Consider the following 26106-nt stretch of genomic DNA (forward strand, 5'->3'; position numbering starts at 1 on the left):
ATATAGCAATGCTCAGTCGTTCACTAAGACATACCTTGGGGTTCTAAGAAGAACTGCTCAATTCAGCTTTATCATTCCGAGTTCCAATCGCATCTTTTCGAATTTTTCTCTACTCAAAGGCTTTGTTAGAATGTCAGCAATTTGATATTCAGTTTGTACAAATTCTAGTTTAATAGAGCCTTTTTCCACATTGTCTTTTAGAAAATGATGCCTAACATGAATATGCTTTACACGTGAATGATGTACTGGATCTTTTGATATGCAAATAGCACTTGTATTATCACAGTATATTGGAACACATTCAAGAACTATGCCAAAATCACGTAATTGTTGTTTTATCCACAACAGTTGTGAGCAACATGCAGCAGCTGCTACGTATTCTGCTTCTGCTGTGGATAGAGCAACTGTATTCTGTTTCTTGGAACTCCAAGAAACTAAACAAGATCCTAGGAATTGGACCATACCTGATGTACTTTTTCTATTCACCAAATCCCCAGCATAGTCGGCATCGGCAAATCCAGTAAGATCATATGTGTCACTTCTTGGGTAGAATAAACTCAAGTCGTCAGTTCCTTTGAGATATCTCAGTATTCTCTTGACGGCTGTTAGATGCGATTCTTTGGGGTTTGATTGGAACCTAGCACACAGACCAACACTAAAAGAAATGTCAGGTCTACTTGCAGTTAAGTATAGTAAGGAACCAATCATACCTCTGTACTTTGTCTGGTCCACACAAGTTCCTGAGGGATCTTCGTCTAACCTAGAGTTAGTTCCCATAGGAGTGTGGTTAGTCTTTGCGCTGTCAAGGTTATACTTTTTCAGGAGTTCCTTGACATATTTTTGCTGATGTATAAATATTCCTGATTCTGTTTGTTTGATCTGCAGTCCTAAAAAGAAATTGAGTTCCCCCATCATGCTCATTTGGAACTCACTGCACATCAAGTCAGCAAAGTACTTGCACAAAGATTCGTTAGTTGCACCAAATATAATATCATCAACATAGGTCTGCACAACTAAGAGATGAGTTCCTTTAGATTTTAAAAACAAAGTTTTATCAATTTTTCCTCGTTTAAAATCATTTTCCAAAAGGAACTTGGACAGTCTTTCGTACCATGCTCTTGGAGCCTGTTTTAGCCCGTAGAGAGCCTTATCAAGTTTAAAAACATGGTTTGGAAAGTTTGGATTCTCCAATCCAGGGGGTTGATCGACGTAAACTGTTTCTTTTAATAAACCATTCAAAAACGCACACTTTACGTCCATCTGATACAGTTTAAAACCCATAAAAGCAGCAAAAGATATTAAAATTCTCATAGCCTCAAGTCTAGCAACAGGAGCAAATGTTTCCTCAAAATCAATACCTTCCTGTTGGTTATATCCCTTTACAACCAACCTAGCCTTATTTCTTACAATTGTACCATATTCATCAAGTTTGTTTCGAAAGACCCATTTTAAACCTATGACCTTTTTATCTAGTGGCTTAGGTTCAAGATGCCATACCTGATTTCTTTTGAATTCATTAAGTTCCTCTTGCATGGCTATAATCCAGTCAGGGTCTTCTAAGGCTTCTTTATGGTTGCGAGGTTCCAAAGTAGATAGAAAAGCATTGAAGGCACAAAAGTTCCTCATTTGCGATCTAGTCTGAGTTCCTTTGCATAAGTCACTAATAATTTTGTCCAGTGGGTGTGACTTTTGGTGCTTCCAAGGTTTGGGCTGGAAGGTTTGGATAGTAACTCGACTATTCTTATTTTTTGAGCCAGTTGCTTCTTCTTAAGTGATTTCCTCTTGTGTTATTGGTTCCTCGGCAGGTTCTTCAATCTGAGGCTGTTCTGTCGAAGGAACTTCAGTCAGTATGTCGAGTTCCTTCTCCGGATTTTCATGATTTTCATTTACTCGAGTTGGCTGCTTATTTGGAATTATTGCATCTTCTTCTTGTTCTTGAGAACGTACTAGACCAATTTCAAAGTCATAGTCCTCATGTTCCTGTGTACATGGAAGTGGATTAGTTTCATCAAATATAACATGCACACTTTCCTCAACACACATAGTACGTTTATTGTAAACTCTATACGCTTTACTGTTAGTAGCATATCCAAGAAATACGGCTTCATCACTTCTTTCATCAAATTTCCCTATGTTTCTTTTACCATTATTATGCACAAAACATTTACATCCGAATGCTCTAAGATGAGATATGTTCGGTTTTCTGCCTTTCATCAGTTCATAGGGTGTCTTATTTAATACAGGCCTTAGCATGACACGATTTATAATATAACAGGCTGTATTCACGGCTTCTGCCCAGAAGTTCCTTGGAAGATCGCTGGCTATTAACATGGTTCGAGCCATGTCTTCTAAGGTTTTGTTCTTCCTTTCCACAACTCCATTTTGCTGTTGAGTTCTTGGAGCTGAGAAATTATGACTTAAGCCTTGTTCCCTGCATAAATCATCAAATTTAAAATTCTCAAATTCAGTGCCATGATCGGATCTAAGGTGTATCAGTTGATGACCTGTGGACTTTTGAATTCTCCTGGAAAATGTAACAAACTCGTCAAAAGTCTCATCCTTACTAGACATAAAAATAACCCATGTAAATCTAGAATAATCATCAACAATTACTAAGACGTACTTCTTTCCACTTCTACTTTGAATTCTCATAGGACCACATAAATCCATATGAATTAAATCTAAGGGTTTCGTGGAACTCACCATCTTTTTAGATTTAAAGGATGTCCTAACCTGCTTTCCTTTCACACAAGCGTCACAAATTTTGTCACATAGGAACTTGATTGAAGGAAGTCCCTCTACCAAGTTCCTTATTCTTAACTTATCAATCAAAGAGAAACTTGCATGACCAAAACATTTATGCCACAGTAAAGGATCATCCTCAATGACACTGAGGCAAGTTAAGTTGTTCCTCGGAACTGTATTGAGATCCACTGTATAAGTGTTTCCTTTCCGAGTTCCTTCCAGCAAAACTTTCCCAGAGTCATTCTGAATGATTCTACATTTTTCAGAATCAAAACTTACAGAGTTTCCTTTATCACAAAATTGTGATATGCTTAATAAGCTGTGTTTGAGGCCCTCGACTAAAAAAACATTATCAATAGCTTGGGAACTTGACCTTCCAACTTTTCCTACGGCAACAATGTTGCCTTTCTTGTTATCACCAAAGGTCAATGTTCCTCCTGTATAGGCCGTCAGTGAGAGAAATCTTGATTTATCTCCTGTCATGTGCTTGGAACAACCACTATCGAGGTACCATTGGTTGTTCCCCCTCACTACGACCTGCAAAAGAAACTAAGGGTTAGATTCAGGAACCCCATCTTTCATGGGTTCCTTTGTTGATACAGAAAACTCATTTTTCTTTTGCCATACATAAGCTATATTTTTAGTGGACTTAAGTTCCTTTCTTTTGCAATCAGTATCTTTGTGTCCTGACTTGCCACAGAAGGAACACACAGTCTCACTAGGGAGTTCCACGTACTTTTTCTTTTTACCACTATTCTTCTTTTTGTGGTTGAAACCCAAACCCTCTTTCCTTCTGGTTTGAGCTTCGGATATCCACCTTGGAACTCCCATGTGGATTGCACTTTTGTTGTTTCTAGCTCTTTCTAAATCCTTTTCAAGGGATTCATTTTTTTCTTTAGTAACCTGCAATTCTTTTTTCAAATTTTCAAGATCATCATTAAAGGTTACTAAAGGCAATTGAAGAGCACTATTATAATCAATGTTAGTGCATAACAATTTATACTGAGTCAATTCAACATTTAACATGATATTTTCATTTTTGACTCTTTCCAGTGTTTCTTTAAGCATAGTGTTTCTATCTAGCAAATCAAAGAATCTTCCCTGAACATCTGTTCTTGAACTATTCAAATATTTCATATGATCCTTATAGATTTCTAGAGCTTTTTCATTTTGTCCAAGTTTAAGACATATTTCTTTATATTCATCCAAAGTTTCTATGAGCAAAGAAATTAATTTGTCTTTTGACAGGGATTTCAGAAATTTAGGTTCGAGATTTACCTCCTCTGACTTTTTAGCAGACTCACTGTGTTTAGCCATCAAACACAGGTTTGCCGTCTCTTCTTCCGTGGATTCTTCTTCATCCTCGGAACTTGTGTCTCCCCACGCAGCTATCATGGCTTTCCTGTAATCAGATTTTGAAAAGTTTGGAGTATTAGATTTTCCGTGTTCCTTCATTTTGCCTTTTCCTTTTTCTGATTCCCAGAGAGGGAATTCCTTGATAAAGTGATCTGTGTTCCCACATTTGTGGCATCCTCCAGTTTCCTTGGAATATTGGTTTTTCTTGAAGTTCCTTTTCTTTTGGTCACCAAACCTTTTGTTGCGGTACAACTTTTTTAGCTTCCTGACTAGCATGGCAGCTTCTTCCTCTCCAGATTCGGAATCCTCTTCACTTGGTTGGACAACCTTTAGAGCAATTCCTCGGCTCTTTGAACTTTCTTGGCTTTTGTTTCATAGGTGAAGCTCATGAGTTATTAAGGAACCTGCAAGTTGTTCAAGGTTCAAAGTTGTAAAGTCCTTTGATTCCTGCAAAACTGCCACTTTGGATCTCCACCGTTCATCTTCAGGAAGACTCCTTAGAATTTTGCGTACCTGTTCATCCATAGGAATAACTCTACCAAGAGAAACTAATTCATTAGTAATATTTTTAAAACGAGTAAACATTTCTTGAATAGTTTCTTTTGAACCCATTTCAAAACGTTCATATTTAGAAAGCAGTATATCAATTTTAGAACGTTTAACTTCATGAGTTCCTTCGTGGGTTATTTCTAGTAAATCCCATATTTCTTTTGCTGTTTTACATCCCATAACACGAGTGTGTTCATCTGGCCCTAAACCCCAAACTAGGAGTTTTTAAGCAGTAGCATTAATCTCTTTCTTCTCAAAGTCGCTTCTATCGTATTCAGAAATAGGTTTAGGAATTACCTCGTTTTCTGCATTGGTCTTTGTTACCTCGTAATCTCCTACCTCGATAGCTCGCCAGACTTGATAATTCTCGGACTGTATGAACATCTCCATCCTCGTCTTCCAATAGGCGTAGTACTTCCCATTGAAGAGTGGAGGTCTTTGTGTAGAATAACCTTCAGCTAGTCTCTCGTCCTTCGACATTATTCCTCCAGGAACTTGACTCGACAAGGCTTCCTGCTTTTCCGAGTTCCTTGCTCTGATACCAATTGATAGAACAATGTATACTACAAGAGGGGGGGTGAATTGTAGTGTATGTAGACTATGGTAAATTTTGCGGAATTAAATCTACTACTAAGAGAAAAGACACTGAGATAGGCAATGAATAAATTCACTATGTAAAAATGATTTACAATCATTAATACGTTGCCTAGACTCAAGTTCCGTGAGGAACTCAAGTTACCCAACTGTGATCCCTCAATCACAGTTTCTCACACTTTGTGATTCTACTCCGAATCACTTGTACAGTGTAAACAACTCTCTCAAGTCTCACACTTTACAACTCTCACAACCCAAACCCAATTACACAATGATTACAAGTATTTCCTAAAGAACTTAAGAGACTAAGGATGGAAGGAACTTCTCTTTTAAACACTTTGAAACTCTATGCTCAGAATACTTAAGATTGTTTTTCCACACTTTCAAAACTTAACGTTGATCTGTTTTTATAAGGAGTTAAACCAAGCTTCCATCAAGTTCCCACTTCCCCCTTAATCCCACGTTCTCTTTGACTGAGAAGTTGGGATGTAGGCAGAGGAAATTTAGGAACATGATTTCCCTACCTTGACTCCTAAATTCAACGTGCTCCTTAATTTAAGCAGCCAATATTTACCAAGTTAAAAATCAGTTAAAGACTTATTCAAAAGATAATTATTTAATAAAAAAGATAATTATTTATTTATTAATTAAAAGATAAATAATTAATTAATTTAAAATTTATCTTTTTAAATTAATGAATTATTTATTTATTTATAAAATCTTTTTAAATCTTTTTCAAAACTGATTTTTATCACTTCCTTAAATTAAGGGATATGAAAATTGTTTTAAAACTTTCGTTTAAAACTTTCTGAGTCAATCGTCAAGTTCCTTCGGGAACTACAGGTTCCTTCAGGAACTTCGAGTTTCTTCTTAATTCCTTCCATTCCTTCCAACACTTTTGTTTCTTAAGCTCGTACACTGAGTAACTAAGTATATAGAGTTATGAGGACATCTTGAAAGCTTGCATTCATCATCAAGTCTTCCAAACTCTGTTGTTCCTACTCCGGAACATGTATTTGTGTACCTGAATCTTTCTGTTCAACCAAGACTCATAAACATCATTAGTCAGAGTTTGTTTTATGTAAGTCAATCATCAAAATATTAAGGTAGTCAATTCAACAACAATACAACCAAAGCTATGGCAACTTTGTTCACTCTATTCATAGCAAAATAACAACACTTTGAATAGGCCGCCCCCCTCTCTCTTTTAGGGTTTTAGTTTTCTAACATATATCCGCCTATAATTAAATTTCATCAAAATTGTACAAGTTTTGTTAGCGTCCCAAAAAAATTAAAGAATAATGAACGTTAAACAGAATATTAAGAGAATTACTTGATGCCTATTATTATTGTAATTGTTTGAACCGGCTACTAACAAAGCCCATATTGTTATCTTAGAATCATTGTTGAAAATTGTGTCTGTCTTTTCTTTTTTCAATCTTATTCTATCCACTTCTGAATTAAAGTAGATGGTCTGATAATAATAGAATTAACATACACTTAAAGAGGCCCATTTTTGTTTAATTTTGAGAGACTAATGTATTCGTAGAGTTTTGTATCACCCTTCACTCCCTTTTATGTATTAGTGACCATTTGTCGTAGTTAATGAGTTAAGGTATTATGACAAAATCAATCATAATCTCTTATCATTTCTCTTATGATGACAACGAACATGGACCAAAGGTAAATGAACTGGAGTAAGATATCACCGTTAAATTACTTATTATATTTCCTGCATATGTTACTTGAGAAAGCTATAAAATAACTCTATACTGACAAAAGAAACTTGGACTAATAATGCATGCTGCATGCAATATGCTTAGAGAGAATGTAGTATTAATTAGGAGTTTTATTCCGAATAAATATTCACCAAAGATAAATCACGTGAGACAAGAGCTAACAATTAGATTACATGCATCACAAATTATATACTCCTCCGGTCCTCTCCCATTAAACTACAATATTCAATTTGATATTTACAAATAATAATTAACATGCATCACAATTGGAAATTACTAATTAATGATTAACATATATTCGGTTGTATGGTGTGATTAATTACTTTTATAGTCTAGCGTGAAGTTTTGAGATATTCTATCACTCGTTACTCCGTATTATTTATAACTTAGAAAATCACCTATATCGTTGAAACAGAATAACTTTTGACTTATCTTGAGAGTTGAAAAAAAAATCCGTCCAATCTTGTATTCCGTATTTGGTTTTAAAACAAAAATTGAATGATCATTATTTATGTTAAATTTATTAGTGAGAGAATGTATGTCCAAACTTAACATTATTCAAAAAATTATACAAGTAAAATCATTCATAATTTATGCTTTGAACATGGGCATACGTTATTGTCATTTGAACCAACAATGACTGTTTAGGACTGAGTATGGGCAATGGAAACACGAAGACGAAGTGCAAGACAAGGAATTCTTCCTCTTTCCTTAATTGCATGCCATTACATGGTCCCTATGTTTTATGCAACACTCAAATTTCACACTTTTTTCTGCTCTTCTTGCAGATTATTGACTCCTTGATATTAAACACCTCTTTTTCTAGTTTCTGCAGTTTATGTACCACTTCAACTATCAACTACACTCTCCTATAACCTAAGCCCTAAGGCAAGTTCGACAAAATTAGATGTTGTACGAGTACTATGTATTAACCCAGTAGCGGAAAGTGATAGAATTCAGGTAGCTCTCTAGCTTGTCTTTGTAATATTGTTATTATATTATATTGTTGAGTACGGAGTAATAGATTTAATTTGGCAAATAGATAAATTTGTAGGATTTGTTCTCTTCGCCATATTTTAATAAGACTAGCTACCAAAAACAATTGTGCATTAAAATAAGCTAACAAGAATAGGTCAATAGAGAAAATGGAGATTTTATTTACTATTATAAGTTTAACCCGTGAATATCGTCTTTGTAATAAGATCATGATTGCTTTTATCCCTTAAGTCTAATCGATTGAAGTAAAATGATATCTATGGAATCTTATGATGATTCACAACAGTTTAAGGATAATCTTGAGAATCGATTTATGAGAGATGGGATTAACCACCATAATTATTGAATTGTGCATTTGAGATATACAACGCAATACTTCATCAATATTAAATAATTGTATTAGCAAATTTGATTAGCGTAGGAGATTAATCATGTTTTTGCACTATTAAATAATTTGTTTGATACGAGTTAGGAATTTTGGATTAACAGATTTAAAACCCAATTAATTAATCAAAGTTATTTAACACAATTTTGAAAGTAATTTAGCAAACACCCTTGTGAAATTTTAATAGGGACTATTGGTAACGTACTGCTTGCGCTATTAGCAGGATCAATAGTCGTATTTCTGTAAAAACTTTGACTAAAATGACACATTCACCGAATCAAAGCAATGTGACAAAAGCTACGTCGTTTTTATCAAATAGTTCTGCCTAATGTTTGGCATAATGTTAATCTCAATGTCATTACTTTCCCAAATTCGCTTTCATTTAGGTGACACTATAAACTTTATTGGGATTTGAGCTTGTAAGCTTATGATGTACGAGTACTAAATTAAATTAACTTTTGCTTTTCATTGTTTTTAATTTTAATCATTTTTACCCCTTTACTTTTATTCCTTTTTAAGTTTTGATAACCAAAATTCTGAATCATCTTTTAGGAAATCTTTATGTCAATGAAATGACCCCCAAATTTGAATTCTTCACACATTACAATACAATGCATGCAAATGCAAATGATATTGCTTTCGATTGGGTGTTCAATGCATGTACGTACTCTTGCGTTTTTGAAGGATGTTTTGATTATTTCAATCTTATTACAATCTTTCATATACGAATTTATTGGTAAAATTTTTAATTTCCACTTGCACCCTAACTGCTCTTGCTACTTTTCATCTCATCAATAATTAGTGTGCTAAAGTTATTACTCCGTAATTAGTTTATGGTGCATTCAGGAGTGTATGGGATGGTAGTGTGCTCTAAGTTCAACACATTTACACATGTATAGTAAACGTAGCAGCAGACATGGTAAGTGATTGTACACATACAAGTGGCTAAATTAGCAAAAGTTCCCCTAAGTCATAAAGGATACGGAGTACTAATATAATAATATTGACACACCATAGACACAAAAAAAAAAAAAGGAAAAGGAAGGAATATACTTTAATATCGAGAAAAGATAAAAACAATATCCCATATCGAGGAATTGCAAAATTTTGCCTGACTCTCGAAAAAATTGAAGATTTTGCTATTGATTAGCATTAAAGAATGAAGAGAGTAAACAATTGTTGTCTTATACTCTTATTGACATACAAATTATCAAAGGGATATGAATCTATGATGACTATTAATTATTTTTACCAAAGTGGCTTAAAGAAAAGGCCCAATATGATCGCTAATCAAGGTGAAAAATCTAGGGCCTCCAAAGGTGTTAATTATCACCATTTACAGCTCATAGCATTGACCCATATACATATTTTTTAGGAATCATCATTAAGACAAAACTCACAAAAGGCTTTCTTTTTTTCTTTTCTTTCAACAATTTGTTTCATTAATGCGGTAAAGCAAAAAGCCAAAAAGTAGCCATATTCAGTAAATAACCGATAAACAAAGACTCTATATATATGCATATATAGTCAATTAGTCACGATTGACTATATATAATGCATTTTAGAGTCATTACATATGCCCGTCCAAAATATCTTCGTAAGTCCATGAAATATACCAGGCTCAATTGTAGTTATTTCTTTCGATACGTTAGTTTTTCAAGATTTATTAAGTACGACTTTACAGAGAAAGACCCCCTAACTTAGAATATGTCCTGACTCGATCATCTATGGAGCATATATAATTTACGCAACTGCATCATCTATCCTATCCGATGATGTAGGTGCATCCGCGTAGGGTATATTAGCTAAAAAAAAAAACGTATAGATGTGCATAAGCGTGTGCATGGGTTAGAAGTAGTGGAAGCCCCATTAAGGGAGCAACCAAATGATGCTTTTGGAAGGAGAACAAACCGCCATCATTCAAATATGTTCTCATATACTTTTATAGTAAAATGCAATACTAAGACTTTATATGCATCATCAAATAAACAAAAGCTAAAGAGTTGGAAGCGGCGCCTCAGTGCATTGTCGTTGACATATTTGGCTACTCTTTGTACGTATAATCATACTTTACTCCATTATGTTTGTTTTTTTTGTTCATTTCTTTGTGTCTTTTTCTTTCTACCTTACTGCTAGTGTAGTAAAATATACCAAATACGTTTATTTGGTTGCACGCGTGGGACTTATTTATACACTATAATCAATGATCGTTTTTTCCTATGTTGCTACTACTACGCATATATATAAATCTATAGTATAATACTTATGATTTCGGAGCGAGTATATACTTGTATATATGCTCCCAAAGTCCCAAAAGATTCACTAATTTAGTTCGCATATATGTTCAATTATATAATCAACGTGTGAAAATGTCAAATAAAGTTTGTACCATGCATCCGATAACACCTAGATGATCGAGTCTTTAATATTGATAGAGTTCTAAAGCCTTATAGAACAAGTTATTATTAGTCCATAATATCGTAAGGCCGTCACACCTTGACTCAAGCTTTTAGTCTGTATGTTGATATTTTATACTTAAAGGGGTTTTTGCATTGGTTTTCTTCTAACTGACTTTTAATGTAGTGTTAACACATTATCCCATAGCTATTTTGTAAATTCATATATATATGACACCTTTGATCGTGACAATTTATCCTAAACATCTTTTACATATCTCACTTGTGCCCCTAGGAACGTAGCTCTTACAATTGAAAATGATCGTTTACAAGACTCATACTCTTTCCGATCCGCTAAGATTAAAGATCGAAATAACTACGTAATTGTTCATACGGATCAGAGTAGATAGTGCTAATTTAATAAGTATAAGTTTGATGATGGAGATTGGGATGACAAATTAAACACAGTTAGTTGTTAGCTAACATAAACTTTATAATTTAGGAAAACATTGAATGGATGAAATGTTAGTTAATTTCATGATTAAGGGTTTTTGTTTAGAGAAATAATACATAGTATGTGATTGACGTACAACCCATAAAAAAGCAACTAGGAATTGCACTAAAGCAGTTTACAACTTGCTCGATTGGTCCCCATATACATATATATAATGGACATTTTTTCCTAATAGTTTTTAACTAAGAATCAAATTAAAGCCAACTATTGTTTAACGACAATCTAATCCGTCATTTAAGCAATTAATTAATGAGTAAGTGTGCTTTAAGACTTTAACTTTACTAACTCTAACTAACTAGATGGTCGCTGGGGATATTTACATAAATGCCAATTTATGATGAGTTGCTTTAATATATACGGAGTACATACCTATGTAACATGATACTACTATCTCCATCCCTAAGGGTTATTGATTTTAGGTAGCTATAGGAAAAACTATTTTCCTGATCGAAACTTTTCACATATCAACCCGATTTAAAATAACAAACGAAATACTTTGAGAGTAAGTGGGGGAAAAGATAAGGGAATTTCTAAACCACCTTTAAAGTGCTCCAAACGGAGAAGATTTTCCCAATAAATTATTTTCGCAATTAAAATAAAATAAAAGAAAGCGAAGCAAAAGAATATGCTAGCTAGTGATTGAATTACTCTAGATAACGAGGATAAAAGAACATAATAAAAGATGAAATAATCATTGTAGGAGGTCATCATTGGGGCCAAAAAAGTCCTATTAAGGGCTAAAATTTCTTTTATGAGAGGGTGTTGCTAATATTGGTTGATTTAAATTTCAGGGGATTATCTAATGATTGATGTCCTAAAACGGATAAAACTAGTTGCACACTTGGGCAATAGACCTCTTTAGCTTTTATTAGGCAAATTTTCCAATTTAAAGACCTAAATTGTAATATGAAGCAGATAACTAAAGTAAGAACGATATGATCGACCAAAAGCCATTACTTAATAACCACAATTGTCTAACAAACATCTTCTCTGTTTCTAAATCGCATAAACAACATATGAATTCCATAACGGATTGGATGATGTTGAGCAAATGACAAGGAACAAATAGTGAATTTTTTTTAATCTATAGATCTATCGTGATAAATATACTCTATGAGATCATAAAAAGTTACTCCGTACATATTTATACCCTAAAGCCAAGATGTCATGAAACGAAATCGACAAAAACATAAATTAAGCAAATTGTTTTAACAAAACAACGAAAAAGATATTTCATGCAATAAAAAGTCTTACTGCATATGAATTCTTACAGATTTGGAAGATTGGAAGCTGCTAATATTGACTGATTCATACGGCCATACATTGTCTAAATGTATGTATATTCACAGAAGATGTATATATGAAACAGAACATTAATTAAATTAAAGGGACCACTTTTAGCTCAATGATTAGGTTTAGTCTTTGGCTTTTTCCCAATATTGTATAATGGAAGGCCACATTTCTATGTTATAACTTGTGAGTTTTCATGGTTCGAGAACAACACGTTATTAAAAAATTTATCTTTGGTATATGTTATATTTATATATATATATATATAAAAAAAAAAAAAAAAAAAAACCCCGATATGTCAGATGTGTTTGACAAATTTTGACATAATATGTGTGTGATTTTAGAGACAATTGATGATAGGACATTAAATACTCCGCAGTACACATAAGGTGATAACTGATTAGGTAATGTAAAGCTACATAATCTTAATTGTCGATAACTCGATATATATGTATAATAGAACAAGAGATACATTGAATAAATTGAAATTGTTTCGTATGCATTGCTAACTGTTAGAGATATGCTATATGATCAATATATCAACAACTATATTTTCTGATAATGATTTCAAATCTCTAACCTAATTCATGTGAATTGTTTGGATCCACTGTAAAAGTTCCGTATATATGGAAAGGATATTTGATAATTTGATAGTGGAGAAAACTTATGCTTTGCTTAATCATAAAGGTAGTAATTGGGCCAGTTAAGGAGTTTTGGCCCAATAAGATCAGGTTATCTCGGCATTTAATGGAAATAGAAAGAATGATGAGGCTTCAATGAGAAAAAGGTTTGGTTTGAGTTAAGAATATAATGGCAAAGTAAAAGAAGAAAAAGGTTAGAAATAATTTTTTTTTTTTTCTTATTACTTCAATTCTTTTCTAGCAATCAAACAAATTGTGATAAAGAAAAAAGCATACATAGTTCATGAAAAACAAAATATTGACCAAATAAGGATGGAGGCTAGAACTTCGAAAGCTAAGTAGAAAAGTAAAGAGGGATCATTGAAGAAAGAAGCGAGCTTTTATGTGTCAATCTAATCAAGTGAGTAGTTTTAGTATAGATGACCCAATTAGCAAAACTTAATATTAATGTTGATAGTATTTGTGTAGTGTCTAATTATAAGTATTTTTATTATATGTGTATGATTTGACTCTTTATATCAGGGTATTGTGTTTTTTAATTTTTTTTTATTTATCGTTTCTGAAGTAGTGGTGAAACATAAAACTCTGATAATTATTTTAGTGTTTTTATCGCTTTCTGAAGTGATGGGGAAATAGAATACTCAAATAATTTTAACATTTCACATCTTATTAATTTACCTATAAACTTGACTAATTCTTGAAGATATTGCATTTATGCTTATAAGTGTGCATGTATGTGTAATAGTGTTGTAGGCTTGCAATTGTGAAAATTCAAAATTCTATTAAAAGATTAACTTATTAATTTAAACATATCTTACATAGTGGTTAACCTAGCAATCTTTTTAAGTGGGTTCAAATAAATTATTACTGATTTTAATTAAACATAAATAAGTTTATTATATTATTTTTGTACATATATTGCACATATGAAATATGTTGTATTCGTACATTTATTGACTTATATACTTAAGTTTGGGTACTTTATATTTGTTGTAGATCGAATTCGCATATTATTTCCTCAAGTTAAGATTTTCTTGTTTTTTCATGTTATAATTGAATGTACTAAATTTTTACAATTTGTAGATCGAATTCGCATATTATTTCCCCAAGTTAAGATTTTCTAGTTTTTTCATGTTATAATTGAATGTACTAAATTTTTACAAAATAGTTTGATGTGTGAAAACACGATATTATACACGATTTATATGTTACATTTGATCGTAATTTATTGTACGTGTTTTCTCCATTCCCTTAATCTATTAGCTAGAGTTATTATTTTTCATATTTCGATATTTCTCTACTTGTATGTTTTCTTTTGTTTTCATCACTAGTAAAATTTTCTAGCCCCCAAGACTTGACTTTTTTCACTCTTTTGGTTTTGTAATTTTGGATGAGAGGATCAAGTCTTGGGGCAATTCTAGGTATCAGACTAAAGATAATTGCCTAAACAAAAATAAATATGTATTTACATGTGCCTAAATAATAAAAATCAAATTGACAAATATATTTCAAAAAATACCTCAAAGACAGGAGGAGCACCAATGAAAACATGTTGATTCCCTTTTCTTTCTCCAAGAAATTTCATTCTAGAGTTCAAAGGGAGAGATTGTTATATACTCCTGAATGTACTGTACACCCAATTAATCCAAGCTTAGTTTTTTCTCTTCATTTGATTATTAAATGAAAAACAATCATCAAAATGAGGATAAAATATTTATGGGTGTACGATGCACCCAGGTGTATATAACAAATTCCAATTCAAAGCAGTAACAAGGTGGTCAAACACGGCTTTTGCCCAATTAGCCGTGTTGACCATCTCCAGGTCATCGGCCAACCAAAAAAACTTGGGTTGTACAATTTGATACTTAGTCGAGGGGAGTAGCACTTGGTCAATCATATAAAGTGTCAATAACTTCCTAAACACTATTTAATATTTTCATTTTCATTTTCAATCTTCATTTCCTTCAATCAAGCCCTTGACTTACAAGTGCTCAACTCTTTTTTTTTTTTTTAATCGAACTCAATTTCAAGACACTTTAAATACTCGAGAAGAGACTTGGAATTATAAGGAGAAACATAGTCAGTCCCGGTATTTTCGATACCAAGGGCAAGCCTAACCTCCTCGACACAAAATCTAAAGCAGACATCACTATTGAAATTAAATGAGTTATTCCCATCAAACAAGCGTGCTAGACCATAAATCAAAATCCCACTTGATTCTTAAAAATTTTCAATTTTTACAAATTTGGAAAAAATTGAAAATTCCATCAAGTTTATTCTGTCTTTTAGGTCCAGTTTTGTTTTATCCAAATTTGAGGACAATTTCAGAGCTTGATTTGAGGAAGAAGTCATGGCAGTAACCTAAAATCATATATAGATTATGGATTATGTTAGTCTTTATTTGTATCTACTATTAGAACCAAAAAAAAAAAAAAAAAAAAAAAAAAAAAAACAGAATTGTAAGTAATATTTGGTATGTAATAGGAATTGAACAACTTGTTTGTTCTAATAATTAATGAGAATGTAATAAGACAAAAACGTAAAACTAACCATATACTTTCATGTAATTTTCTAATTAAATAATTATTTTTAACATACTTTCATGTAATTTGATAATTCTCTTTCCCGATCTTTTTATGTAAACGTACTAAACAAACACATAAACTAGCAACATACTTTTGACTGGTTAATTAACTATCTATTTATTTTTTTAATACTCAATAATTTTCCATCATAAAATTTCACACATTTACAGCTGATTAAAGTCAAGGCTTGTTATGCTCGAAGCATGTTTTAGAATCTCCCAACAAATTTAACAATATACATAACCACCACGTCAAATACAAACGAGAATAACTATACAACTTAATGTCACAAAGTGATTTGATGCAAGAGACTCTGGACCAATAGTATACAGAGCTAAGATTATAATTAAATGAACAATTAATAAATATACGTGATAAGAGTACCTACGTACGATTTAAACTTTTCACTGTAACCAAGTGCGGCAAAGAACAAATACATTTCATGTATAAAATTTGATAATGAAGAAAAGGATGCAAAGGTACTTTCCCTAATATGGGTTTGTAGGTTCACCTAAGTGACGGATACAATGTACAGTTTTAGGTAAGGACTTAAAGCTTGCCCATCAATGTATTCATTCAGCATATAAATAGCGTACAACCTTCCGATAAAATACCCATAATATATTTAAGGTAACTACTATAAGATAAATATAGCATAACAATCAAATAGTATCCTAACAAATCCCAACATGGCTATAGAGCAAAATCACAATTGCTTTGTGAATTGCCCCTAATCTATTAACCAGGGCCATCTTAAAGCTTGTATTAGGAGTAACATTCAACAATTTCTGACGTACCATCTCAACTAAAGTGCTCTTTACAAGTATCAATTCATTAAAAACATTTTATACTTTTTAATAAATATCAAAAAGGGCCCATCCCTTTGCTATTGGGCTGTTTACACAGCCCAATAGCCGGCCTTACTATTAACTATTTTTAAGAAAAAAACATGTTGATATCATCAAACTCAAACTATTCCACGTGTCATTCACACATTAAAAAATTTCTTTCCAATTAAATGTGAAATGTCATACATTATTAATGATTTTTTTGTTAAATCTACACTTTTGACTTTAATGCATAAGTATCTATACATTGTTGCACACATAACAATGATAACCACCAATGTCAATGATATGACAATATACTGGAATAGTACTCCCTACATCCCTTAATGATAGTCTCTTATGGACAATTTTCACGGGAATTAATAAACATAAATAAGAAGTAGTAAAAGTGCATTGGAAAGGTAAATTTACATTGGGTGTGCAAAGAAGTAGAGAGAGAAAGTAATAAAAGTACATGTAAAAGCAAAATTTACATGGGAAAGTTAAATTTACACAAATATTGTTGCAAAATGGAGGGAATTTTGGTAAAAATTTAATATTAATGGTACTTAAAAAAAGCAAATGGAACTATTATTTTGAGACTTAAAATTGGCTATAAAGGACTATCAATAAGGGAAGAAGGGAGTATCAAGTATAATTTTGTACTTCCACAAAATAAAAACACCGAAAACATCATTCTTCCTTTTAAAATTGACGTTTATGTAGTACATGAATAAAGATTTTAAATTACTTATGTCATATAAAAGAAACGTCCGGGTACTAATCTAGTATAGAATATAAAATTTTGCTCTCTTAAAGGCCAAACTAAATTGAAGTTGCAGAACAGGTTATTACAAGTTAGAAGTATAGGAATTCAAAAATTAATTAAACTATTATGATAGGGACATGTACGTGTTTGCCTTATTATGTGCCTTCCAAACTTGGCTTCTGTCTACTTTGTTAGCAATGCAAAGTGGAAACAAACTTGTAAGAATATTTTATGCGTTGGCAAACTGGGTTAGAGGATATAATCAAGACGAAGAATAATAATGAACTGCTCGAATTAAATTTCACATAAGTGAAGAACAACAGTTGATGAGCACAAGGATCAGAAAATTCACTCAGATCCTCTAGTTTAGAAGAGGGTTTTTTTTTTTATACGTGTTAAATTTTATTACTAATACAATCTTACAAAGTAATTTTAGTAAAGTTTTTAGAAGACGGTACATTATTATTAAGAACATGTCAAAAATCGAAACTTGATGTATTGTCCATTATTACTCTATATAATTTGGGCATGAGCATGGTGTGGATGGTTTATGAGGGAAGAAATTCGGCGCTATATAGCAGCAGCCTCAGGATCCAAAGAATCATAAAGATGAAAACAATGTTCCTTACCTTTGTTCTCCATAGTCTCCGCCACTGTCCCTTTCCACCCACTCTTGATTAAATCATCGACGTAATTTATCCCTGCATCGTACAAGGTCTTACTATCCATCCCGGCCACTACAACCAGCACCCTGTCACACCCGATCCTAGCCAAATCCTCTACAGAAGGGCTCAGCCTATGATCCCTCGGACCTTGATTCGTAGGACACATGTACATCCACATTGGTTCACCTTCACAAAAAAAGGGATGAATCAAAATCATTCCTTCTACCTTAACATCTCCAAGGAGTTGCACTACACCTGCTTTAGCTAATATGTTATGAGATATATTTCCTCCTGCAGAATCTCCACCAACAAAGATCCTCCCAAGATCAGCGTGATCATTAATCAAAGGTTCCGGCCCTAAGCCCTTACAATGCGACGCAACCCACTGGAGCGCATCCCAGCAGTCATCATAACAAGCAGGGATACAGCGTTTTGGGAAGAGGCTATACTCAACAGACACTGCTATAACCTTGGCTTCAGCCACAACGAGTGAAACAAAGAGCGAGTACTCAACAGAGAAGGCAGACTGCATACAGAAGCCTCCTCCATGAATGTAAAAAAGAAGAGGAAGTTTGTTACCTGTAGACTTCTTGACAGCAGAAGTAGGCAGGAAGATTCGAGCAGAGATGTCAGGGGATATATTTACATCTTTGGTTTCGACACCAGGGGTGGAGACGGGGTGGTCAGATGGAGGAGATTTCTCGAATATTGATGTGAAAACATGGACTCGGCCATCTTTCAGGACATTGAAGAAAAGGAATTTTTTAGCTATGTCTGCTTCTGAGTAGTTCCTCTCAGACTTGCTACTGTTGATGCTGCTAGAATTCATCGTGATCAATTTTCTCACTTAAAACAAATTAATGTAGTGCTTCTTATACATTAAAATCGTTTGAGGTTTAGATGAGAAAATTTCTCAATATAGTATAAGGCTAGAGGTGACGTTTCGAGCAATCTCTGGTGTTTAGACAAGTGGGAGAAATGTATGAACAACTGTATAAATATGAGAAGGCAAATTCAGAGGCGCGTAATTTTCTGTAACTTATGAAAGTTTCAGCAATAAACTATCAAAAATTACAGATAATGGCAGTACTATACATGTTCTTTCTCATTATTGGATTAAGTGAGGAAAGAGCATGCATATCACGTGTATTAATTAGTTGTAATTACTGCAGTAAATAGTATTTTTGCGAGGCAAGATCCTTTGTAAACCCATCCAATAGTCTTTGATTCTTCCTGTGCTAATTAACACATCAAATCTCACACCAGGAATAAATCTTATACGTGCGTACAAATCACCTTTGAACACGTACGCTTGATGTGGATTATGTGAAGCAAAAGAAGCATCAATTCCATGTTCAAAAATTGTACCTTTAAAACAAGGCCAATTTTGACGTATTGGAGCGTTATTTATAAGCTGACCATTAGCACTATAGTTAATACGAGCACATTGATCGCCCTTAAAGAGGTAAGCTTCAAAAGGACGCGATGATTCAAAGGCAGCATCTATACCATTCGCGAAAACTGTCCCATTCAAGAAAGGGAACATCTCTACGATGAGCTTTGGCCCTTCGAGGATTTTGTTGTTAGGAGAGTATAGACCGTAGTACCATTTGGCACAAATGTTACCGGAGAATATGTACGCAATTCCAAGGTCATGAGACGCGAATGCACAAGTTATTCCTAGCTCCCCGAATATTGTACACTCGAGGGATGAAAACACGGCACCTATATGAGCTGGTCCGTACAATATTTTGTCATACTTCTTACCGGGTGCATAGTCACATAGAACGTACTCATTTTGCATGAATATGTAGACTTCATTTTGACGAACTGACTTAAATGCCGCAGTTACATAGATGTCCGACGACGTCATTGTTCGATCTTGACTTGCTTGACAATCACCTGATCATTGAATGATAAGGACTAATTAATCACAACCATCAAATCATTTTATGAAACACGTACTACGTAAATTACTCCATCAATATATATACTAGTACGAAGTATAAAACAACCATTTGTACGTCCCGTGACAAATTATATATCTTCAAAATCATTCATATATGTGAATATGTCCTAGAGTGACCTCTTATATATGGAGTCTTACCTTTATTATGTTTATGTCCTCTGTTATTTAATATGGAGTACTACAAAAACATGAAATGATAAATTAAAGATTGCATAAACAAAAACATATAAAAAAGAAGATCGAGAAGGGGAGGTTACCGATAATTTATAGCTCCAATTTAACTCTCTAGTATAGTATAATGCCTATAGAGATTTGAAGAAAGATGAGTTTGAGTTGTAACTCATGCGAGCAATGCCTATAGAAATATGATAAGTTGCTTTGCTTTTTATGGATGACGGTGGGTCATTTTCGTAAATTCAGAACACCATTATCAACCCTAGGCCAAGGGAATCCTGAAACAGTAGATATGGGCGTTTTATTTACGCTCTTCCCAAAAAGCTTGATCACAGGATATGTGATTATGTGATATCTTTATGCTATATCGAATTGCTATCTTCTAAAGTTGTGAGGTATTTTTTATACGAAGTGGATGGTCAGTTTTTATTATATTTAATGGATAGTGGTATTGTTTTATTCGAATATAGCTAGTGGCTTGGGTAATGAATACTCCTAGTTAATATGAAGTAATGGATTAATCATAAACTTGTCGAATAGAGATCGAGGAACTTTGCACCATAAGGTTGAAGCTTTAATCTCCACCGGAGGTTCGGAGGCAATCCGGTATTAGAGTGATTATTCTTAAACATATAAAAATGAACTATAATGCGAATAATATATAATCCGTATGGCAAAAGAGTAATACTTAATGTAATAACAAGCGTCGTTAATCTAATGTTATTGCGCTATTTCATTTTCAAAATCAATTTTTATTCATTGCAAATTGTAGTACTTCATCTGTTTTCCTTTACTACCAGCCTCAAGACACATACATTTAGTTTTTTAGGAGGTGATTAGAGAATGTAAATGAATAAATTTACGGATATAATTTTAATATTGGCAATGGAGAAAGGATTGGATATATGTGTATAAATTATTTTGATTATTGATTTGTCTACATTATTAAATATCTTTCTCAAAATATATGTCATGAAATTGCAGGTAAAAAACAAATATAAAGTAAAGATTGTGTATTAACTGCCGGCTATGGAGTATTATTAAAAAAAGTTTAATTTTTCTGCCAATTAAAACTCCTCTGGAACTGAAACACCTGAATTCGAACCTTGTTTAGGCTAATCCCATTTTTTTATATATATATTTTTTTCACTTATTTCTCTCTCCTCAGAAATCCCCAAAATCGAGCTAGGGTTTCTGATCTATCTTCAATGCTTCTTCAAGGTAACTGCAATTCTCTTTGAATTTGATAATGTTCTCCTGTAAATTGAAGTTATTGTCTCTTATATTGTTAGTGTAGTGGATTATTTTGGTGCGCAATTTAGAATATTCTTGTACAACTTAGTAACTGATTGAACCTTCTGCATGCAATTTCTTAGGCTCAATTATGCTTCGTTCAAAATTTAGATTGTTTCTTGCTTTGTATTGGGTACAAATTGATAGCAATTTTGCGTAATTTGACCAGAATTATCTTATTTTTGCTTGCATTTTGTGTATTTCTGAGAACTGAAAAGCTATTTTATTTTATTTTTATTTTTTTTTAACACCCTTTTCAAGTTGATTGTCATAACTATATTGTAAGTATGGCTTTAAGTAAGGTGCTGAGTTGAATTGGGCTAATTGAACTATTGTATGATACTAGAACTGCTGCATTTTCCTTAATCGATTCGAGTTGTGTAGTCTGTAGATTGTTTGGTAACTCTTGAATTTATTAGAACTTTCAGTTGTGAATTTGACTTGGGTAGTCTGTATTTGCATCTCCTTTGAACTAGGGGTTAGTTCTCTTCACTCGATTTTCACTTGTCTTAACGTATTACAAGTATAACCGGGTAGCCTTGAATTTAACCTTTTTAAACTTGTTTTGACTTATTGGCATTTCACTTGAGTGAATTTTAAGCACTAAATTTATCATGTCTGAACTTATTTTTCAATCAATCAATCAAAGCCTTAATCCCATAAGTGGGGTCGGCTACATGAGCCAAATTTGATTATTCCGTGTGGTTATCCACTAAAATCTTCCTCCTCCATCCCTTACGATCCAATGCTTCATCCTCATGCAAATCCACTGAACTTATTTTTAGCAAGTGAAATAACAAGATAGCGTAAGTTACTAACTCTTTTTCTTTAGTTTGATTTCTTCACTTGGTAAAGACATGTACCAAATTTAGTTATGTTGAATATCTGAATAAGGTTCTGTAGAGAGGGTTCCTCATATTTGGTGCACAAATGTTAGTATTTGTCCTGTAACTTCATTACCTTACTGAATGATCTGCTACAGCACTTTTGCTGGTAGTGATTAAATGTTATCCCATGTCCATGATTAAAGTCTGATGTTGTTTGATGTTATTGATAATAAGGAATTGTGTTATAATTAATATACATTTTCTCTCCAATCTCCATTGGTGCCGTATTGTCACATGTGAGACATGTAACAAATAACATGCTATGCTTCACACTGACATGATGTGAAATAGATGGTCATATCTAATCTTATAAGCCTCACTTCTGAATTTGTAGCTGAACCTTGTCCTTTACTTCAACTTTTCAAGACAAGTAGACAACCTAAAAAAACTGATGTGTGAGGCTGCTTTTGAATATATATAGCAAGAAATATGTTTATGGGAGCAAGTTTTGCTTGACCATGATTGAATTAACTCAATGTAGGTAGAGCTAAAAAACCTTTTTTATGAAGTTAAGTGAAATGGCTTTTAATTTGGACAGAATTAAAGGAAAGGAGTGACATGTGTTGTGGAGCAATGTTCTCTGCCTTGAGAGTATGAAAACTTTACAATAGCTATGCAGCTATCTGGGTTTATAAAGTCTGATTGCCCATGCGGTGAACAAAGCCTTTTGACCTTTATTTTATCTTGGCTATTCCGAAGATATAACTGTGCACTGGTTAACATCTATAGTGCTGTATCGAGCATGTTGGTTTTAAAGTTGAAGTTCCTAATATGAAAATTATATAAGTATATGTTCCGAATTTCATTTTTTGATGCTAAAATTTGTTAAGGGTCTAAAATTTAAAATATGATATTGGTGGTTCCACCTCTATGCTTTTCTCTTTTATTTTTATTTGTTGTTCATTTGTCAATTTTTAATACTATTGTTTGATCAATGCAGTATTTCAGACATATGCTTAATATAGCATATTCGATCAGTTTTTTCTTCGAGAAAAAGAGCTTCTAAACTAAGTTGACTGAGTAAGTTCTGCAAATGGAATTGCTCGGTGGCCCTGCAACCAGTCCCTGCTTTCCTGCTGCAAGGAAAAAGAGAAGTAACTTTAATAGGCGACCTCATCCTGATTTAAAGACAATTACCAATTTCCTTAATGTTTTCTCTGTGCCTAGCTCACCAACAGAGTATGAAGGGCATGAAGCCATTAGCTTGCATTGCTCAAATGGCAACTCAGGGACGGGGAATGATTTTGAAACTTACCATCCTCCTCCTGGTGATCACAACAGGTCTGACATAAACAAGCTGAAGAAAGTGAAGCTAAAGCTTGGTGGCATCACCCACACACTTCATACCAAACCCACAACAGAGATTGCATTAGGGGGTGAACCACTTGGTATAAGATCTTTTGATTCGCATGATGTCTCTGGTGCTCACCTAAAACAGGTATCTCAGTTGCTTTTGTGAAGTAATTTTTTGATAAATAAGTTATCATTTATAACTATGGAGTATATTGTTATACATGACTTCGTTTGTGGATGGTGCTTTTGGATCTGATATTAGGAAAAAAAAAATGAAAACAAAATAAATAAATAAAAAAAAAAAAAAAAAAAAACTCTTCCTTTTTGACGGGGAGATACTCTAATTTATCTCACTGATGGTCATTGATTTTGTTAAAAGAAGTCATTCTCTATTATTGTACTAATTTTGATACATTTTGTAGATGTCCTTTTGGCCCTGCCATCATAAAGCTCTTCTTTCTCTATATAATTTTTCTTTTTCTTTTTCTTTTCAAGTCACTAACCAAGTGACTTCACTCAGCAATTGTTTTGTAGTAAGTGTGTGAATACCACTGATTGCAGGACTTCCCCGGGAACAGTGTTTTCGATGCAAAAGATAACTTTTCAAGGAGATACGTGATTCAAAACAGGGATGCAATGTATAAATCGGGTCATAAGAGCAAGCGAGCTGCCAAGAAAGTTGATGTGGAAGAGGGATTCGATGATGAAGATGATGAGGAAATTCGTTACCTGAAGAAAGTCAGAGCATCTAGGGCTTCTTCTGGCAATGGAGATAGGCAAGAGGAAATTGGCAGGAAAAGTAAAGGGATAGTAAGTCTTATGGGTTTAGCTCATAGTGATACAAAAGATGGTAGAAAGAAGCTGAGAATGCACAAGGATAATGACTTTGAAGTGGAGCTGACTTCAGACGATGAACTCAAGAGCAAGAGGAAAAGGCTTACTGGAGAATCTATTGATCCTAATGGGCAAGAGCTGACCATTACTACACGTAAAAGAGCTCTTGAGTGTCCTGAATCTGGTGGTCTGGTGGAATACCCAAATGGCTTACCCAGTGCCCCTTCCAAAAGTAAACATTATTTATTTATTTATTTATTTTATTAGTTATGTATCTCCATCCTTTAATTAAAACGTGATTTGAGATTTAATGAATCAATCTATGCTTATGCTTCCCACTTGTGGTAGGGTCTGGAAGTATTAGATTTACACTGCCTTACCTTGATATTGCTGATGGTCTTTCTGCCAAATTCTTGATTGAAAATACATTGACCTGCTAGTTGATCATGCCAGAGCAAAAGCTTTCTGAAGTAGAGCAACAACTGAGGAAAGCTGAAATTGCACAAAGGCGCCGATTTCTGGCTGAGAAGGCAGCTAAGGAAGCTGAGGTTCACCATTTGCTCTTTCAGTCCTCAACTGTTATTTTTATTTCTTTTCTCGCTTTGCCTTATTAGAAAATACCCTATCATACATGTCATAGGATGAAGCAATCAGAAAAATACTCGGACAAGACTCTAACCGGAAGAAAGGAGAGAAGCTGAAGAAGCAACAGGAAGAATTGGCTCAGGTAATCTAAGATGTATACTTGTGCTGTATGCATTCTCCTGTAGGACCATGTCATAAAAGTCTATCTATGCAGGAGAGGCTTGGCAAGACTGCGGCACTTGGACCCAATACAGTGAGATGGATCATAGGTCCACATGGAACAGTTGTTACTTTCTCTGTTGATATGGGGCTACCAAAGATACTTGATCCCTTGCCCTGCAGGTATGAAGCTATGCAGCGCTTTTGCTATTCCATATATTGACATTCTTTGGAAAACTCTTTCACATAGTTATTGTGGTTTAGAGGATCTTATTTTGGGATATCCTTCCTTTGCCGGTCTTGGAAAATCAAACATTGATATCTGCTGACCTGAAAATTTCCAGATATCCTCCACCGCGTGAAAAATGTGTCGGACCAAATTGTACTAATGAATACAAGTATCGGGATTCTAAATCGAAACTCCCTCTGTGCAGCCTGCATTGCTACAAAGCAGTGCAAGGAAATGTGGAACTTCTGCCTGCTTGCTGATCTTAACAGTGTGGTGCCCTTTTTTGTCCGGGATGACCTCATTTTACTGTAGATGATGTTCATAGTAATATGACCTCGAAAATCCTACCGGCAGCAAAGATTGATATCTAGGTTAGCTTAGATTAGAACTTGTGGCAAGATGATGTAGGGAATAGAAATCAGGCAGATGATATTTTTTGGTTAGTGTAACCTGAAATTCTATCGCTATGTAAATGTTATAGACTAACAGTACCAGATGCTGTAGCCTAGTAACTGAAATGAGAATGTGTAATTTAGAACTTGAAGGTGCTACCATATGGTATCTTCTAATTTTACCTATTACTTGGGTGCGTAATGATTTGTATCTCATGGGATCGACCTTGCCTATGTCCC

At 33.7% G+C, this 26106-nt stretch overlaps 4 protein-coding genes across 5 annotated transcripts; 1 reads left to right on the forward strand and 3 right to left on the reverse strand.

The window, feature by feature from the left end:
- Nucleotides 1-3294: 3294 nt before the first annotated feature.
- On the reverse strand, nt 3295-4830 carry LOC110697370 (coiled-coil domain-containing protein 186-like). Its single transcript, XM_021874752.1, has 2 exons — nt 4506-4830; nt 3295-4460 (listed from the first exon to the last, which is right to left on the reverse strand). The coding sequence occupies exons 1-2, from the start codon at nt 4828-4830 to the stop codon at nt 3295-3297; spliced, it is 1491 nt and encodes a 496-aa protein (XP_021730444.1).
- Nucleotides 4831-17369: 12539 nt separating this feature from the next.
- LOC110697190 (probable carboxylesterase 5) lies at nt 17370-18925 on the reverse strand. The gene has a single exon (XM_021874536.1). The coding sequence runs from the start codon at nt 18878-18880 to the stop codon at nt 17957-17959; it is 924 nt and encodes a 307-aa protein (XP_021730228.1). The 5' UTR covers nt 18881-18925; the 3' UTR covers nt 17370-17956.
- Nucleotides 18926-19011: 86 nt separating this feature from the next.
- LOC110697191 (albumin-2-like) lies at nt 19012-20518 on the reverse strand. 2 transcript variants are annotated; one of them, XM_021874539.1, is made up of 3 exons: nt 20278-20518; nt 20159-20198; nt 19012-19953 (listed from the first exon to the last, which is right to left on the reverse strand). In XM_021874539.1, exon 3 carries the CDS (start codon nt 19922-19924, stop codon nt 19205-19207), a length of 720 nt encoding a protein of 239 aa, XP_021730231.1. In that variant the 5' UTR covers nt 19925-19953; nt 20159-20198; nt 20278-20518; the 3' UTR covers nt 19012-19204. The 2 variants fall into 2 exon arrangements, with proteins under 2 accessions (XP_021730231.1, XP_021730230.1); XM_021874538.1 differs by lacking the exon at nt 20159-20198 and having other exon boundaries at nt 20278-20515.
- A 520-nt stretch (nt 20519-21038) lies between these two features.
- Nucleotides 21039-26077, forward strand: LOC110697193. Its single transcript, XM_021874541.1, has 7 exons — nt 21039-21415; nt 23315-23812; nt 24229-24733; nt 24955-25049; nt 25142-25228; nt 25301-25428; nt 25590-26077. Exons 2-7 carry the CDS (start codon nt 23408-23410, stop codon nt 25732-25734), a joined length of 1365 nt encoding a protein of 454 aa, XP_021730233.1. The 5' UTR covers nt 21039-21415; nt 23315-23407; the 3' UTR covers nt 25735-26077.
- Nucleotides 26078-26106: the final 29 nt, after the last annotated feature.

This window comes from Chenopodium quinoa, unplaced genomic scaffold (genome assembly GCF_001683475.1).
Source record: "Chenopodium quinoa cultivar QQ74 unplaced genomic scaffold, ASM168347v1, whole genome shotgun sequence".
Classification (NCBI taxonomy): Eukaryota; Viridiplantae; Streptophyta; class Magnoliopsida; order Caryophyllales; family Amaranthaceae; genus Chenopodium; species Chenopodium quinoa.